General features: G+C 53.4%; 1 protein-coding gene across 19 annotated transcripts in view; it reads right to left on the bottom strand.

Annotated features, from left to right (window-relative positions):
* The window catches only part of Dnm1 (dynamin 1), a 45,165-nt gene extending 33,884 nt beyond the window's left edge, over positions 1-11,281 (bottom strand). For 13 of the 19 annotated variants that reach the window (XR_015735829.1, XR_015735828.1, XR_015735832.1 and 10 more), the window contains exon 1: positions 11,019-11,279. Coding sequence is in view for 13 of the 19 variants with exons in the window: in XM_087899756.1 (XP_087755882.1) it covers positions 11,019-11,179 (161 nt within the window). In the remaining 6 variants the exon portion in view is untranslated. Of the gene's footprint in view, positions 1-11,018 lie in introns of all 19 variants that reach the window. The other 6 variants (XM_087899758.1, XM_087899754.1, XM_087899759.1 and 3 more) reach the window with 2 other exon arrangements.
* Positions 11,282-15,050: the final 3,769 nt, after the last annotated feature.

The raw sequence follows: 15,050 nt of genomic DNA, 5'->3' as shown, positions 1-15,050 counted from the left end.
CCAGGAAACGGGAAGCAGACCAGGGCCTGGGGGGTCGTACCCATCCAGCCGTTCATCTCCGGAAGAGACCCAGGAGCCCAAGAGAGGACCAGATACTCAGTCTCAGCCCAGACCCGACTCAGGCTCATGTTTCCTGCACCCCAGGCTCAGGGGCAAAGGGTCAGGAAGAACAGACAAGCCTAGAGGCCTCAGGTTCAAGCCCCCCTCCTGGGGCCCTCTCCTCTGCCACCTCTAGAAAAGGCGAGGCTGCTGGGGGTCAGTGGTCTGGGGAAGGAAGGGGAAACTTGGCATGCATTAAAGAGAATCTCATTTTATAGATGAAGCAACTGAGGCTCAGAGAGGGAATGTGACTCACTCAGGGTCACACAGCAGAACTGTATTTCACGTGAGTTTTGTTATATTCATTTGGGTTTTGTTGTGGTTTGGGTTTTATTGTTGTTTCTTTGTTTTTTCAATGCCGGACTCCAAAACCAGATCCGCATATGTGCTGAGCAAGGACTCTATTATTGGGCTATACTCTCCAGCCCCAGGATTCGCATTCAAACCCAAGAGTCTGTTGGACCCCAGAGGCTGGAAACATCCGCATCCCTCCGTGCCATCCCCTAAGCCCAAGGAGCCAGACTTAGCTTTTTATGTAATTGAATCGACTCTGATTTGTACCAGGCCCTGTGCTGGGCCGTGAGGATGAGAGATGAGTCACCCAGCTCCCCACCCCAAGTGCTCACAGCGCAGCGGAGGCAAGTAAACAGATTGTGCATCGCGCCTGCGGTCGGACAGAGATGTCCAGGCAGGCCAGGGAGAGCAGGAGTCTCTGCCTAGGGCACTTCCTGCCTCATCACCAGCCTTCACTCAGTGACACCTCGGGGGAGGTCACCCATCTGTTTGGGGGTCCCCAGGATTGTGGAGGCTGCATATTTGTTTTTGCAGTGGCTTTGGTGGGTGTAGGGGCCTCCAGTCCACCCTCTTCCTCACCAGTTGCTTGCCAAGAAAAACCATGGCAACAACAGTTGCTGTGGAAACTGCAGGAGGGCTGGAAAGGGTAGGACTCCCTACAGAGAGCCCTCCCCACGCAGAGACGGTGGACCTTCCCTGGAGTTATTCCTGAGAGGCCTCTCTGTGAGTGGATGCACCCACACAGCCCTGAACGCCTGAGGATGGAGGGTTCTGGAGATCCACGAAGACTGGGAATCCCAAGGCCCTCCTGATTGGCTGCTTAGTCTGACCCAAGTCACTGCCACCTCATGGCCGAAACCTATAGGCCACAGAGGTCAGGACCAAGCTCTCAGAGGGCCAGGCTCCCTATGTGAAGCCCACTCAGTCTGTGTCAGAATCCACAGGTGGTGGTGACACACGTGACACACACCTTTAATCCCAGCATGTGGGAGGCAGAGGCAAGTGGGTCTCTGATTTTGAGGCCAGCCTGGTCTACACAGAGAAACCCTGCCTCAAAAAAAGTGGGTTTTTTTTGTTTGTTTGTTTGGTTTTTGTTTTTGTTTTTCAAGACAGGATTTCTCTGTGGCTTTGGAGCCTGTCCTGGAACTAGCTCTTGTAGACCAGGCTGGTCTCGAACTCACAAAGATCTGCCTGCTTCTGCCTCCTGAGTGCTTGGGATTAAAGGCATGTGTCACCACTGCCCGGCCAAAAAATAGTGTAGTATATATAATGCTGGTTCTTCAATGTGCTGGATTCAAATCTTCACAGATATCCCACTAATCAACCAGACCCTGTGTGACTGTCATGTTCTTTCACTATGGCTCACTATTTTAGTGGTTAAGAGACAATGCCAGGCAGAAGCCCTGGATTCAAATCTCACCCCTTCCTTCCCCTTGCCTGGTGCCCCTGGATTCACTTCTTCACTCCAAATCTGTAACGGGCTCAGCTGTGGCGGAATGTCACACTGTTGCTAAAGGGTCTGTGGGCCTCTCGGCAGAAAGACTAAGCTCATGTCCAGGACGTGGAGACCACAGGGGGCTACCAAGAAGGGTCCCTCATTTTTAGCCTTCTCTAGGAAGACCCCCAAATTCCAGCAAGAATTTTACCTCACCTCCACTGGCTACTGAATCTTGACCATGACACCACAAAAGATAAGATGAAAACGGGAAGAGAGAACACTCCGGTCACCCATCACTGTCCTGAAGCTGGAACCGAAGCCCAGCGAGGGCAAGGATGTGTGAGGATCCACAGTAATGGAGAGAGGCTGAAAGAGAACAGCTCCCAGAATGCCTCACACCTCAGTGAGCAGGACCAGTGGGTCCCCACGTGCAGACACAGAACCTGACACATAGTAGGTGCTCCAGCCACACTAGAAGGAACAGCTTTCTCCTGCTGCTGGAAACATTGACATTGTCTCTACCGCTCTCTGCGAAGGGTCAGGGCCAGCATCTTTGACTTGACCTCCCCGTCAGAGCCACCACCCTTGCACCTTGCTTAGGCCTAGGGACAGCAGAGCAGGTGTTTCGGGAAAGTGTGCGGGCCCCGTAGCACCAGAGGCCAGTGTGGAGCCCAGCGTGGGAGGGCACCTGGTGGCCTGCCAGCTCTCCCACTCATTCTGAGCAGATGGTGAGTTCACAGGGAGCCCTTGCCTTGCCATCTACAGAGACACCTTCAAACCTGAAGCACAGAAGGGACGAAACAGACGCCTCTCAAGACCTCCAGCACCACCTACTTCCTAACTAAATTGGCAATGTCATCTCCTCCCCGGAGAGTCTAGAAACACCACACCAATGAGCCAAAGTGACTCCCCTACTCCTGCTCCAGACTCTGAGGCTTGGCGTTAGAGTGCCCTGACTTCCAGACCCTGCTTGGGTGCAAATGATGACAAGAAGTAACGTGTCTGTCCTGTTTCTTGGGCTCTGAGAGCAGGCAGGTTTGGCACTGTGAGTTCCCACTTTGGGGCTGTAGACGAGTGACCATCCTTCTTGTGTTTGTTTCCCCACTGGTACAATGGATGGTCCTGGGGTTTACTGCAGTAAGGGATGGACAAGCCAAGCCACAGCTCGTATGGTTCATGAATGATCAGTTGGGAAGGCGTGGAAGGTGGGTTTCCAGTCGGCCAGACTAAGCATGGCTTGGGAGAGCAAGAGGGGTTTCAAGGACAAATGCAGCTCTTGAAAGTGGCAGTCAGGGCTGGTCATTCTCCGAGGTGGCCTCTGAAGAACCGACCGGGCGTGATGGACAGAGATTTTTGTCGGCCAAGAAACACATTGGGAGTAGGTGAGGCTGCCACAGGCAACAAGTCCTTCTTTGTTCCCAGGGTGCCCAGGAGACCTGAGGCAGCCCACACGCTGCAGCGTGTAAATATCAAGCTGATGTTTGGACATTTCAGGGCAGTCTAACTATGGACTCCCTTCATGTGTTAATGGTCCCCGAGCAGGGACTGGGTGGGACCTGCCTCCAAACCCCAGTGCCCGGGATTAGTGGGCAAAGGCGGACACTCAGATGCCCTGTTGAGAAGATTGAGGTTGGACAGGAGCTTTCTGAGTTCCCTCTTACAGCTCATTGGACAACAGGGGACACCGAATCTCCAAAAGAAGGTTGCTGCCCAAGGTCATGGTGCGAGTTGGCGATGGGGTGGTGGCCCACACAGCAATGTCCGTCCTTCCCAGTTCCCCTCCATTCCTTCCCTTCATCTTTCCATCCATGCTTCCTCCTTTCCTCTCTCCCTTCCTCGCTTCCTTCCTCCCTCCTTCCATTTCTTCCCTCTTGCGTTGATTTTTAACACTAGGATGCTATGTTTTTCTTGTTGTTGTCTTGGCTTTTCAAGACAGGATTTCTCTTTGTGTAGCTCTGGCTGTCCTGGAACTCACTTTGTGGACCAGGCTGGCCTTGAACTCAGAGATCCACCTGTCTCTGCTTCCTGAGTGCTGGGATTAAAGGCGTGCGCGACCACCACCCCAATGGAAGTTATGTTTTCAAAATGGAAATAGTTTCCCTTTTTTCCACCTAATTTAAAAGATTAAAATGTTGGACTGGAGAGATGGCTCAGTGGTTAAGTGCACTGGCTGATTTTCCAAAGGACCTGGGTTCAGTTTCCAGCACTCACATGGCAGCTCACAACTGTCTGCAACTCCAGTTCCAGGGAACCCAACACCCTCATGCAGGCAAAACATCAATGCACATGAATGAAAAAAAAATAGATTTTAGCGAGGCATGGTGACGCGTGCCTTCAATCCCAGCACTCTGGGAGGCAGAGGCAGGTGAATCTTTGTGTATTTAAGGTCAGCCTGGTCTACATCATGAATTCCAGGATTACCAGGGCTGTGCAAAGAGTCCTATCCCTGTTAGAAAGAAAGAAAGAAAGAAAGAAAGAAAGAAAGAAAGAAAGAAAGAAAGAAAGAAAGAAAGAAAGAAAAAAAGAAAGAAAGGAGTTTCATTTGAAAAAATTCAAGCGATATACAAACTATTTTACAAAGTAAAATGTAACTGTTGTCCCGGCCCCTAGGGATGGCCACTGTAAGCATTGCTAGCACCAGGGGTTGTTGTCCCAACCCCTGGGGTCGGCCACTGTAAGCATTGCTAGCACCAGTGGCTGCGGATGTTGGCCAGACTCTGCTGGAGCCTTGAAAATCTGCAGCGTTCTAAGATTTCATTCTGGGGTGATAGGAATGTTCTAAAATTAGTTTATGATGATGGTTGCAGAACTCTGTAAATACACTAAAAATCACTAAATTGTGCACTTAAAATGGGTGGGGTTTATAGTGCGTACATCTCACAGCAGGAAGGCTGTTTAGGGCTCCGTCATCTGGACCAGGTGTTCTTAAGGCTGACTGAGGTGGCTGTGATCAGTTTCCCTATCTCATGGGGGGAGGGAAATTGAGGCTCAGAGGGTAGAAGTCACATGATCCTCAGCTGGACTCTCACTCAGGCTCCTACAAGACACCTGGTACGGATACCTCTGAGTTGGTATTTCCTGTCACAGCAGCATGAGGAGAAAGCTCCAGCTTCACTCCCCCTCCAGAAGTGTGTCCTACTCAGAGCCTCCATTTCCCCATCAGGGAAATGGAACTCAGTGTAGCTCTGTTCCAGGGCTCCTGAGATGATGCCCTGAGAGCCTGGCTGTGGAAGACCCTAACGGAGGGTGCCCACTGGAGGTGCTCATAATCTGGTCCTCGTTGGGCTGTATACTCTGCAGAAACCCAGGGAGGCTTCCCTCCCCCATTCTGAGCGCTGCTTCCTGGCTCTGCTAAGACCAGGTGCACGGGAGCCCAAATGATAAAAGAATAGCCAGGCTCTAGATAGATGCTGTAACTGCTGTCTGCCAGGAGCGTCCACATTCTTTTTCAATGCTTTGAAGGGAATCAGAGTCCCACCCCACACAAGGAACAGAGCCAGCCCAAGGAGCCAGGGCGGCAGGGAAGGCATCCAGAGAGGGGGCTGGCTGGTGAGACCTGGAGGTCGGAGCCAGTGAGGGAGACGGCGGGGGTGGCAGAAGGGTAGAGAACACAAGCCATGTTAGAGACCTCAACCATTTCCTCCATGAGTTGTCAGCTAGGCAGAGGACCCATGGGGACTGGCTGAAGGTGATCAGGCCACCAGGGCTCAGCTGGGGTCTGGGGCTCAGTTTTGAGGGGACAGGGTCCAAAGAAGGCTTCAGCTAGAGGAGGTCAGGAGGAGGGGAGCATTATAGAGCTCCCTGCTGGTGGCCAACAGTGGACTTGACTCAGTATAACAAGAGGTCACTGCTCTGATGACTTTGTGGGGCTTAGGGATGAACTCTGGACGCGTTGACTGGTCCTGAGGCCTCTGTCCAGGGTACTGGGCATCTACCACTTAGGGATCTGCCTTAAGCACCTTCTAAGCCTAACTGGCCATTCCTTGTTGCCTGTAGGAATTCCATTGTCCCTCAAATGCTCTTCTATAAACCTTCTCTGGTCCTCAGACTTCTGTCTGAGAAGGCGTAAGAATCACAGAGATACCCAGAGGGAGGGCAGAGATAGGGCTGTGCAAATGGGCGGGGTGTGAAGTGTGGGCAGGCACATGGGAATGTCTGGCCTAGAAGCAGGAGGACTGTCGGTTCCTCTCTGTCTTTGATCCAATTGCTGTGTGACTTCAAGTAAGATCTCCACCTTCTCTGAGCCATGCTGAAAGCCTGGGATGACAGGCCACTTTTCCTGCCACTTTGATTTCACAAAGACAATAGCCGTGCTGTCCTTAGATGTGGGAAACAGGGGCTCCGACCCCAGGCGTCATTGTGCCTATGGAGAAAGGTCTCCAGGGTCCTGGGGAAATAGCCCTCATTTTTAGGGGTTGTCAAGAGAACGGTCCTTTTTGGAGCCATAGATAATATGACAGTGAGGGTGTTTATGTGTGACAGTTGCGGGGCGGGGGGCTTTTTGGTGCAAGATGGGATGGGAAGGGGCGGGGCAGCCTGAGAGAGAGGCCACCTGTCTCCATGCAGGCTAGGTTTGCCAAGGGCAGAATGTACTGCCTTCAGCAGCCTCGCCCCGATTTATAATAGCAATCCTAGACACATGGCACGTGGGCCCTGGTTCTGCTTCTGCCCACGCCTGACAGCACCGTGCCCACACCTGGCTCCCCGCACCGATGTCCTACCTGGATGCTCACTACCCGACCAGCCAGGGTTCCCACCCTCTGACCCCAATCAAGCCCAGGAAGCTCTGCTCTCCCGGCGCCGGGATCAAATGCCTTCTGCCGGGGTCACCTTTCATCCACTGGGAAGGCAAGGGTGGGGGAAGGTGTCCCTTGGCTGAGACCAGCCCCAACTGTGAGCTCCATGTGTGTGTGTGCCAAGGGTGTGTTCTGGGGAGACCATGGGGATGGGGTGGGGGACTTGATGACTGTCCCCTTCAGGAAGGTCCCCCTCACACCTAGAATGGCTTATTCCTCCTCTGACTTTTCAGTCTATTAGTTTCACTCTGGGTAAGCCCAGGCCTTGTCTGTTCTCTCTGCCCACCCCAGGCCAGGGACCCCTTGCCTCAGATGGCTGTTATGTCCCCTCTCTTCCTTCAACGTCAGTCTCCAACTCTGAGAAACGGGCTCACTAGGAAACTGACTGGGGGGAAAACTGTGAGCTGAACACTGAGGCAGTCTCCCGTGGGAGAGTGAAGTCCAGCGCAGAGAAGGGTAGTCGAGAGGGGAGCAGGCACCTGCGTCTCCTCCTGGCTGGCTGTGGGCTCTGGACAGGAGCACACTCACCCCATCCCACCTGCACGGGGAAGACACATCCCTGCTGCACCTGCGTCCTCTCAAGCCTCCACGAATCTCACAGGGGTCATGCTGTATGTTCCTGTCCCCATTTCACAGATGTGAAGGTAGTAGATGGTCAGGGATAGAGATGCCTGGGGCTGTTGTGGTCGCCACTTTCTCACTGTCCTCCCCACCCTCGGGCTGAGGGCAAAAAGTAAATGCTTACCTGCCATGCTACCCCAGAGGAATGCTGGGAGAGGGGACATGGAGGTGGCCCCACATTGGAGCATCTGTTCAGGAAATACTAGACAGTCACGGGGGTCACAGACACTTCTTCACAACGACCCCAGCATGATCTCCTCTCTCTCACGGGTTTAAATCCCATGTCTGCACTGACAGCTTCCAAATTTATATTCCCCATGTGCCCTCTCCGCAGCTCCCCAACACCTCCAGGAGATGTCTGGGGCATCTCTGGCTCAAAGCGCTCAAGACTGAATTCTCGCTGCCTTGAACCTATCACTGCCAGCCCTGAGGTTGGTCCTCCCAGACTCTCCTTGCGGCCCCTCCCACTCCTGCTCCTGTCTATCAACCAGTGGGACCTGGCCCCAGACAGATCTGAGCCCACATTCTTCGACATCCCTGTAGGAGCCTCCAAGTCCTCCCTCTTGCCTCCTCCCTGGCACACATCTGTCAGGATCATCTCAAGTCCACTTCGGAGCCTCCACGGATAACGAAAATAAACCAATCTCCTGACAGTGGCCTAAGGCTTCACAGATGCAGCCTGCCTACGCCTATCACAGCATCGTTCCTGCCTGGGCCAATGCCAGCCCTAGTGGTGCCTGTTTGTGTTTCAAACGGATTCTCTCCCGCCCCGGGCCTTTTGCATTTGCTGTTGTCCGGCCAGGGATCTTCTCCCAGCCTCTCACACAGCCTGGCCCTGCTTGGTTCTCCTGGGTGTGACCTTCCTCTAAGACCTGAGCCCTCTGTGTAGAAAGCAGCTCTTCTTCCTCCGGGACACTGGCCACATCCTTCAGTTGTCTCAGTTTCTCTGGAGTGCACAGCTTCACCCTCATAAAAGGCCAAGCGTGACCACCGGGGACCCTCCGAGAATGACCACTAAAGGACTCAATGAACTGGCCTCAGTCTCCCCCATCTGGAAACGGGAAGCGAAAGAAAGAGCACAGACTCAAACAAGTCCTAGCAGGGTCCTGGACCGCTGCTGGGTCGCCTCCGTGACAGAACTGACACTGGGTGCTTCTGGGTGCCTGGGAACCTGGCTGGCCTGGATTAGCTTGCTTCCTCCAGGGAGTTCTCCACTTCCTCTCCATGGGGGTTGGTGCGCTGGAAGCCCCAGGAGAAAGCTGTTTCCATGCTCACCAGTCTGGGGACCCAGAGCTAGGTAGAGAGGTCGGGAACCCAGGAGGGCTCTTGTAGGGCTGGCTGGCCTCAATTTTGCAGCTCATGTTGCAGCCCTGGCCTCTTCGCTAGCTTTAGGAGTCAACACTGCCTCCCACTGGCTCTTCCGATCTGGGGACAGTCCTCCTCTGCCCCACACCTGCATCTGGACACTCCTTCCCATCCCCCTGCCTGAGCCGAGCCATGGCCAAGGGCACTGGGATACAAAGGGCAGAGTTCAGGCCTTGCCCTGAAACTCAGCAGGTAAACAGCAGGCTGTGCATCTGCCATGGTTTGGGCCGTTTGTCTGCACTCCCAGAGGGCAGGAGCACCATGGATAGGTCCCCAGGCTAAAAGATTCTCAGAGTGTCTCAATGACCCTCTTCTAATGGGTTTAGTGAATGGCTTTTTACCCTTTTAGGACATCAAGGTACGTTTCTAGGGACCCCATCCTACAGAAAGGGAAACCAGATGACTACATTCCAATGAGTCCCATGGCCAATGTAGGGTCAAGATGGAGTCTGGTAGGTATTACCCTTCCCGAGTATGTGAGCTTGAGTAAACCTAAGTTCAGCTGGTCCATCCATAGGGTGGACATCCATAGGGTAGACATCTATAGGGTGGACACCCATAGGGTGGACATCTATAGGGTGGGCATCCATAGGGTGGACATCATCTATAGGGTGGTCCATCCATAGGGTGGACATCATCTATAGGGTGGACATCCATAGGGTAGACATCTATAGGGTGGGCATCCAAAGGGTGGACATCCATAGGGTGTTTGCTTCACTGGAGCTATCTCAAGGCATGGGAGGAGCTCTGTGGAGATCCCCAGTCTGCACCCCCTGACCAGAGCACGGCCGAGCTCACAGCAGCCCAGCAAATGCTCAGGGAGTGAGAGATGGGACCACAGTAAGTGCTGCCCATCCTTGCATCCCACTGACTCCAAGGGCTCCATAGTCCCCTACCCTTAACCGTCCTGACCGCTGGGGCTCATCTATATGGTTTCCTGCCTGTATCTGCAGCCCTGGGGTCACATGATCCAGAGACAGCTGCTCCTCTCTGCCGACAAGACAGACACAGCCACTTCCACTGTGCTATGCCCGCATCCCACGAATACATAGCGCCACTCAGATCCTCTCCCTACCTCCAGGGTGGGCTTGCGATGGGCTTCCGGGGGCGTGTGAGGGGTCTTCAAGTCTATCCATATTACACAGATGTTTGGTAAAAGCAAGTGACTCATCCAAGCCTTTCTAGCAGAACCTGACTTAGAGCCAGACGTCACCCCACAGAGCTCCTGTTCCTCTGGAAGGAGGAGCCCCTGCTTCCCTCTCCCTCATGACAATCATCTTCTTAGGGATGAAGGTCATTGCAAGAAAGCAAAATTTTCTAGAAAGATGAGAGAGGGAGCCATGCAGGTGAGGGGTGAAAGTCAATGCTCCTGTCCCCTCCCTCTGTCTGGCAGTCCCCTCCCCATACTGCTCCTGGGCTCATAGCATCATCTACTCTTTCTAAGAACCGGAAATGCCATCTCTGTCTTTCCCTTGCTCAAAGGGAGTCTGGGGGATCACGACCCTGCCTGTCCCCCTAAGTTCAAGACCCTTTGTTTCTAAGGCTGCACCCCCCACTCTGCCACCTGGCTTTCCCAGCGCCTTGTGGGATCAGAGGCCTGAGGAGGATTAGGCTCTGCAATGGCTCATCACCCTCCACCTCCCCGCCATCCTGCCTCCTGGACTTAGTCATCTCTGCCCTCTGCCGCCTTCTCTCTCCATCACAACCCTTCTACTAGGCCAGGGAAGGAGGACACTGACAGGCAGCCCCCACCCCAGGGGGCGGTGAAGCCAGGGAACGGCTGCTCCGCAAAGGCTCTCAAGCTTCCCCTCCCTCCCCCTTCCTTTCCTTGCCCCGCAGCCCGCGCCTCCCCCTCCGCCGCTCTGCGCACGGTTGGCGGCGGGAGCCGCAGAGGTGTGTGTGTGTGTGTGTGTGTGTGTGTATGTGTGTATGTGAGTGTGTGTGAGCGCGTGCATGTGCGTTTGCGAAGGGGGAGGCTGCGCCTGGTCCCTGATGCCTACGGGGCTATGTCCTTTTCTAGGGACTGAGGGAGGGGGCTGTTCCCTGTCACGACCAGGAATTCCCACGGGGGCAGAGCCGGCTCCATGGAGCCTAGGATGGGTAGGGGACACTGCCCTCCGGGTGCTGTCCGCTCCCAGAGAGGCGCTGAGTAATGCGGGGCCCCACGGTGCGGGAATTGGCGATCAAGGACAGCCCTTTGCCGGGGTCACCCTGCGGAGGATGGGGTGAAGGAGGGGGCGTGAGAGGGGGACTCCACCGATGTCCGTGGTCTGGCGGGGTCGCTGCGGACCCCAGGGCTCGGGTGGGGGGCGGGGGCGCTCAGTCCTCCGGAGCAGCTACCAGCCCGTAGGAGCCCGGGGCGGGGACCCAGGGCACCGGAGCGCGGGAGTCCGCGCCGCTCCTACCTGCCCACGAAATTCTCCAGCACCGAGCTCTTGCCGGCGCTCTGGCCGCCCACCACGGCGATCTGCGGCAGGTCGAGGTCCGCGTTCTGGCCGATGGCGGAGAAGGCGTCCTGTAGCCGATTGACCAGAGGGATGAGGTCTTCCATGCCGCGGTTGCCCATGACTGCAGCGGGCCCGGCGGGCTGCGATCCCGGCTGCCGCTCCTGCTCCGGCTCCTGGCCCCGGGCTTCGCGGCTGCAGCAGAATATCCCGACTGCGTGCGCCGCGGGTCCCCCGCCCCACGGGGATCGGAGCGGAGCGCTTCTCCAGATCGCCGCTAGATGGCGCACGGGTCTCTCGGGGTGGTCACCATGCGCAGACACCGCGCGGGGCGATATGGGTGTTGTAGTTTTCTCCTTCTGCGGCTTTCGGGTCGGGGCGACTTGCCTGTGTTTTTGGGGGTATGGATGCTACACCGAAGATATTATTTCTAGCGACGAGAGAGATGCTAACTCTAGAAGTTGGTTATTATATGGTGGCCATGATTACTTCATTCTAGGATTCATTTCCAATAGAGAAACTGAGGCCTTAGAGCCTCAAGATTGTAATCAGCTGACAAAAATAAGCTCTAGTCTATTTAACCTTGAATGCTTTCTATTCTAGGTTTTGACACTAATTAATAATCTTTAGTATATTCCTTTCTATTTTGGGGCCTCAGTGTTTCTGTTTCTAGGAGAAAGAAAGGACCATTAATTCAACGAATTACGCGGAACCTATGATAAGCCGGGCCCCATCCTAAACTCACAAATATAACACAACAAAACAGCAAAACAGCTGTGATCTTCACGCTCAGATCTTACAGGTGGTGGGACAGACAGGATACAAATAGCCAGAGGCTGAAATGGGAAGTCGTCTGGGCTAGAAGACATGGAAGAACCCAACAGGGAATGGAACGCCACGTTAGCCGGCAGGAGTCAAAGATTTTCTGAAGAAATGACCTTTGAAAAAGGGCCTAAATGATAAGAAGGAGCCACAGGTAGATAAGGGGAAAGCTCCCTGGTAGGAGGAAGGCCTTCAGGGAGAGATGAAAGCTCTTGTCTTAAACTCTAGGGCTCTAAAAGGGTGGGAGCCAGGCCCAGAGCGAGCGGAGACTGCCAGGTAGCAAGATGCAAGCCAAGGGCTCTTACAACTCCACTTGCCTGCCCGTGCCTTTCCCCCAGAGAGGCCGCGAGACACCGAGCCCAGCTACCCGTTTTGCACCAAGAGGGACGTAAGTAGGACTTCCCACAAGGAAGCCAAGAAAGGGAGGGTCAGCAGGTCTGCTTCTACATGCGGAGACTACAGTAGGGTCCTGGGAGTTGGAGACTACTAATTTTTCACCCACTGAATCATGGTTCCCGAGTCAGGCACCATGCTAGTCCCCAGAGACAAAGCAGTGCGAAGAATGGCCCTTACCTACACAGGACTGACAGTCGAGTGGGAAAAGGAGGAGCTATAGGCAACTAAGCCAATAACCATGACTGTCGGATGGCGATGAGCAGGGAGCGGGGCTGGGACAGGAATTGTGTTGTGAATGTCTACAGGGTGATCGGAGACTATAACGACAGGTGACTCCGGAACAGAGACTAAAAGAAGGTGGACAATGAGCCAAGTGAGAAGGGATTTTCAGGTTGGTGGAAAAGCCCCTGGGCCCTACCGACATATATATGGATCCTTCGACATTTCTGGGTCCTAGTTATATAATCTGGAGAGTGGGCACAGTGACAGAACAGAAAGCCTGGTGCTCACTGGTCCTCAGTAACCATGCCAACCGCGTCAGAAGTCCAGGTAACTGAAGCACCAGTCCCAGCATCCTCCATCCAGAGCAACCATCCTTAGCCAACCTGTTAAGGACCAGAGAGGGCAGGGATATGTGCCAAGATGACCAGCACCATCAATTTAGGCTGGAGTACAGTCTGAAAATGTCTGTTTGGACCATTGCAACTGGAATTTTGTTATTTTTTTTCTGAGTCTGTCTTTTTTTTCTTTTTTTAAGGGGAAAGTGTGAATGTAGTTTTCACTACCACAAATTATGCAGTTAATGTTTCCCATATTTGGGGAAATCGTGGGATCAGTACAAGTGGATGAACCTCAGCCTGTGAAAACCTCCTTCTTGATCTTGGCATCCTTCCTGCCAGGTAAGAATGATAACCTTTTTCCTAAACATGAAAGTGAAGCCTGCTGTGAGAGGACCAGACGCTCCAGAGGTATTTGGAAGCCGCAGGCTGTCTTTCCACTCATGGATCAGCACCACAGCTGAGAGTTTATCTGCACCGTAGCTTGTTTTGTTTTGTTTTGTTTTTTGAGACGGGGCTTCTTTCTGTAACAGTCTTGGCTGTCCTGGAGCTCACTCTGTAGACCAGGCTGGCCCCGAACTCACAGAGATCCGCCTGCCTCTGCCTCCCAAGTGCTCGGATTAAAGATGCCAGCTGTGGCATGTCTTTTATCTTTACAAAACTGAATCATGCTAAATGCCTGGCAATAATTGATTCCTGAGCCACTAGGACCTGGTAGGGAGTTGCTTAGAAATGCAGAACTCCAGGCCTCACCCAGGACGTTCTGGGTCACAACTTGAGTGTAACGAGGACCAAGGCCTGCAGGAAGCTGCTGTGCAAAGGAGTGGGTGTGTGGAGGGTGATGCTCTGCATAAATGAAGTTCCATGCAAGTGTGAATTCAAAAAGTGAACACTCCCCGACACATATTCTGCCCTCGTGCAGAAAGTGAACACTCCTCGACACGCACTCTGCCCTTGTGCAGAAAGTGAACACACCCTGACACACACCCTGCCCTCGTGCAGAAAGTAAACACGCCCGGACATGCACCCTGCCCTTGTGCAGAAAGTGAACATGCCCTGACACGCACGCTGCCCTCGTACAGAAAGTGAACACACACTCTGCCCTTGTGCTCTCTGCATGGTTTTGAAGAGGTCAAAGGAGAGCTGCTGCAGAGAGGCCCCCAGGCTCAAAGAAGCTGGGCACTCTGAGGGACAATACATCCATCGAATCAGAGTCCCCTAAATCATTAAACATTTTGGCCCTCTGCTTTGAATTTTGGGAAGGGAGGATGCTTTGCTGAGCTCCCAAAGTTGGACTGTCATGGAGCTCAGTTATTAATAGAAACACTCCATAAGTGGTTCCTCCAGCCAGTCACTATGCTTGGTGACTCCTCTGGCACCGTCTCAGAACTTCTAGTAGCTTGCTGTGACAGATGAGGGAAATGAGGTGCAGAGATACTACTGAGGAATGTGTCCAAGGTCACAAGGCCAAGCAGAGTTGGAGACTGGAGAGAAGGCTCAGCGGTTAAGAGCACTTGCCTGCTCTTCCAGAGGTCCTGAGTTCATTTCCCAGCAACCACATGGTGGCTCACGACCATCTGTGATGAGATCTGGCGCCTAGTGTGCACACATGCAGACAGAACACTGTATACATAACAAATTAATTAATTAATTAAAAAAAGAAATGACAGAGTCAAACTGTCAGTAGAGGGGTGTGGCTCACAGTATTGTCTGCACTGGAAGTCTGTGAAGTGTGTGTGTGTGCGCGCGTGTGTACTTGTGTGTGTGTGTGTGTGCGTGCACACACGTGTGTACGTGTGTACTAAGGCTAGAGGAGAAACTCAAATGGTGTCCTCATCTGCCACCCACCTTGTTTTTTGAGACTGGATCTCTCATCGGCCTTGGACTCATCAAGTCGATGGTAACTGACTACCTTGCCCCATCGTCCTTCCTGCACTGGAGTTGCGAGCATGTTCCTCCATGACTGACTGGGCTTCCAGTTTCCATCTTTAAGCTTACAAGGCCAGCACTTTATCAACTGAGCTTTGTATTTTGAGTGCATATAAAACCATACAGTAGCCTCCTGTTACGTGTGCACAGCAGATGCTTAAAAAAAAAAAATCACTTGAGGCCAGAGAGATGGTTCAGCACGTGAAGGACTTTCCACCAAGCCTGCCTATCTGAGTTTGGTAGAGAAGGAGAGCTGACTCCCTCAGGTTGTCCTCCGACCTTGACACAA

This window comes from Myodes glareolus, chromosome 21, assembly GCF_982192425.1.
Source record: "Myodes glareolus chromosome 21, mMyoGla1.1, whole genome shotgun sequence".
Taxonomy (NCBI): Eukaryota; Metazoa; Chordata; class Mammalia; order Rodentia; family Cricetidae; genus Myodes; species Myodes glareolus.
The sequence above is the reverse complement of the archived record's forward strand: the minus strand, read 5'-3'. Positions and strand labels throughout refer to the sequence as shown.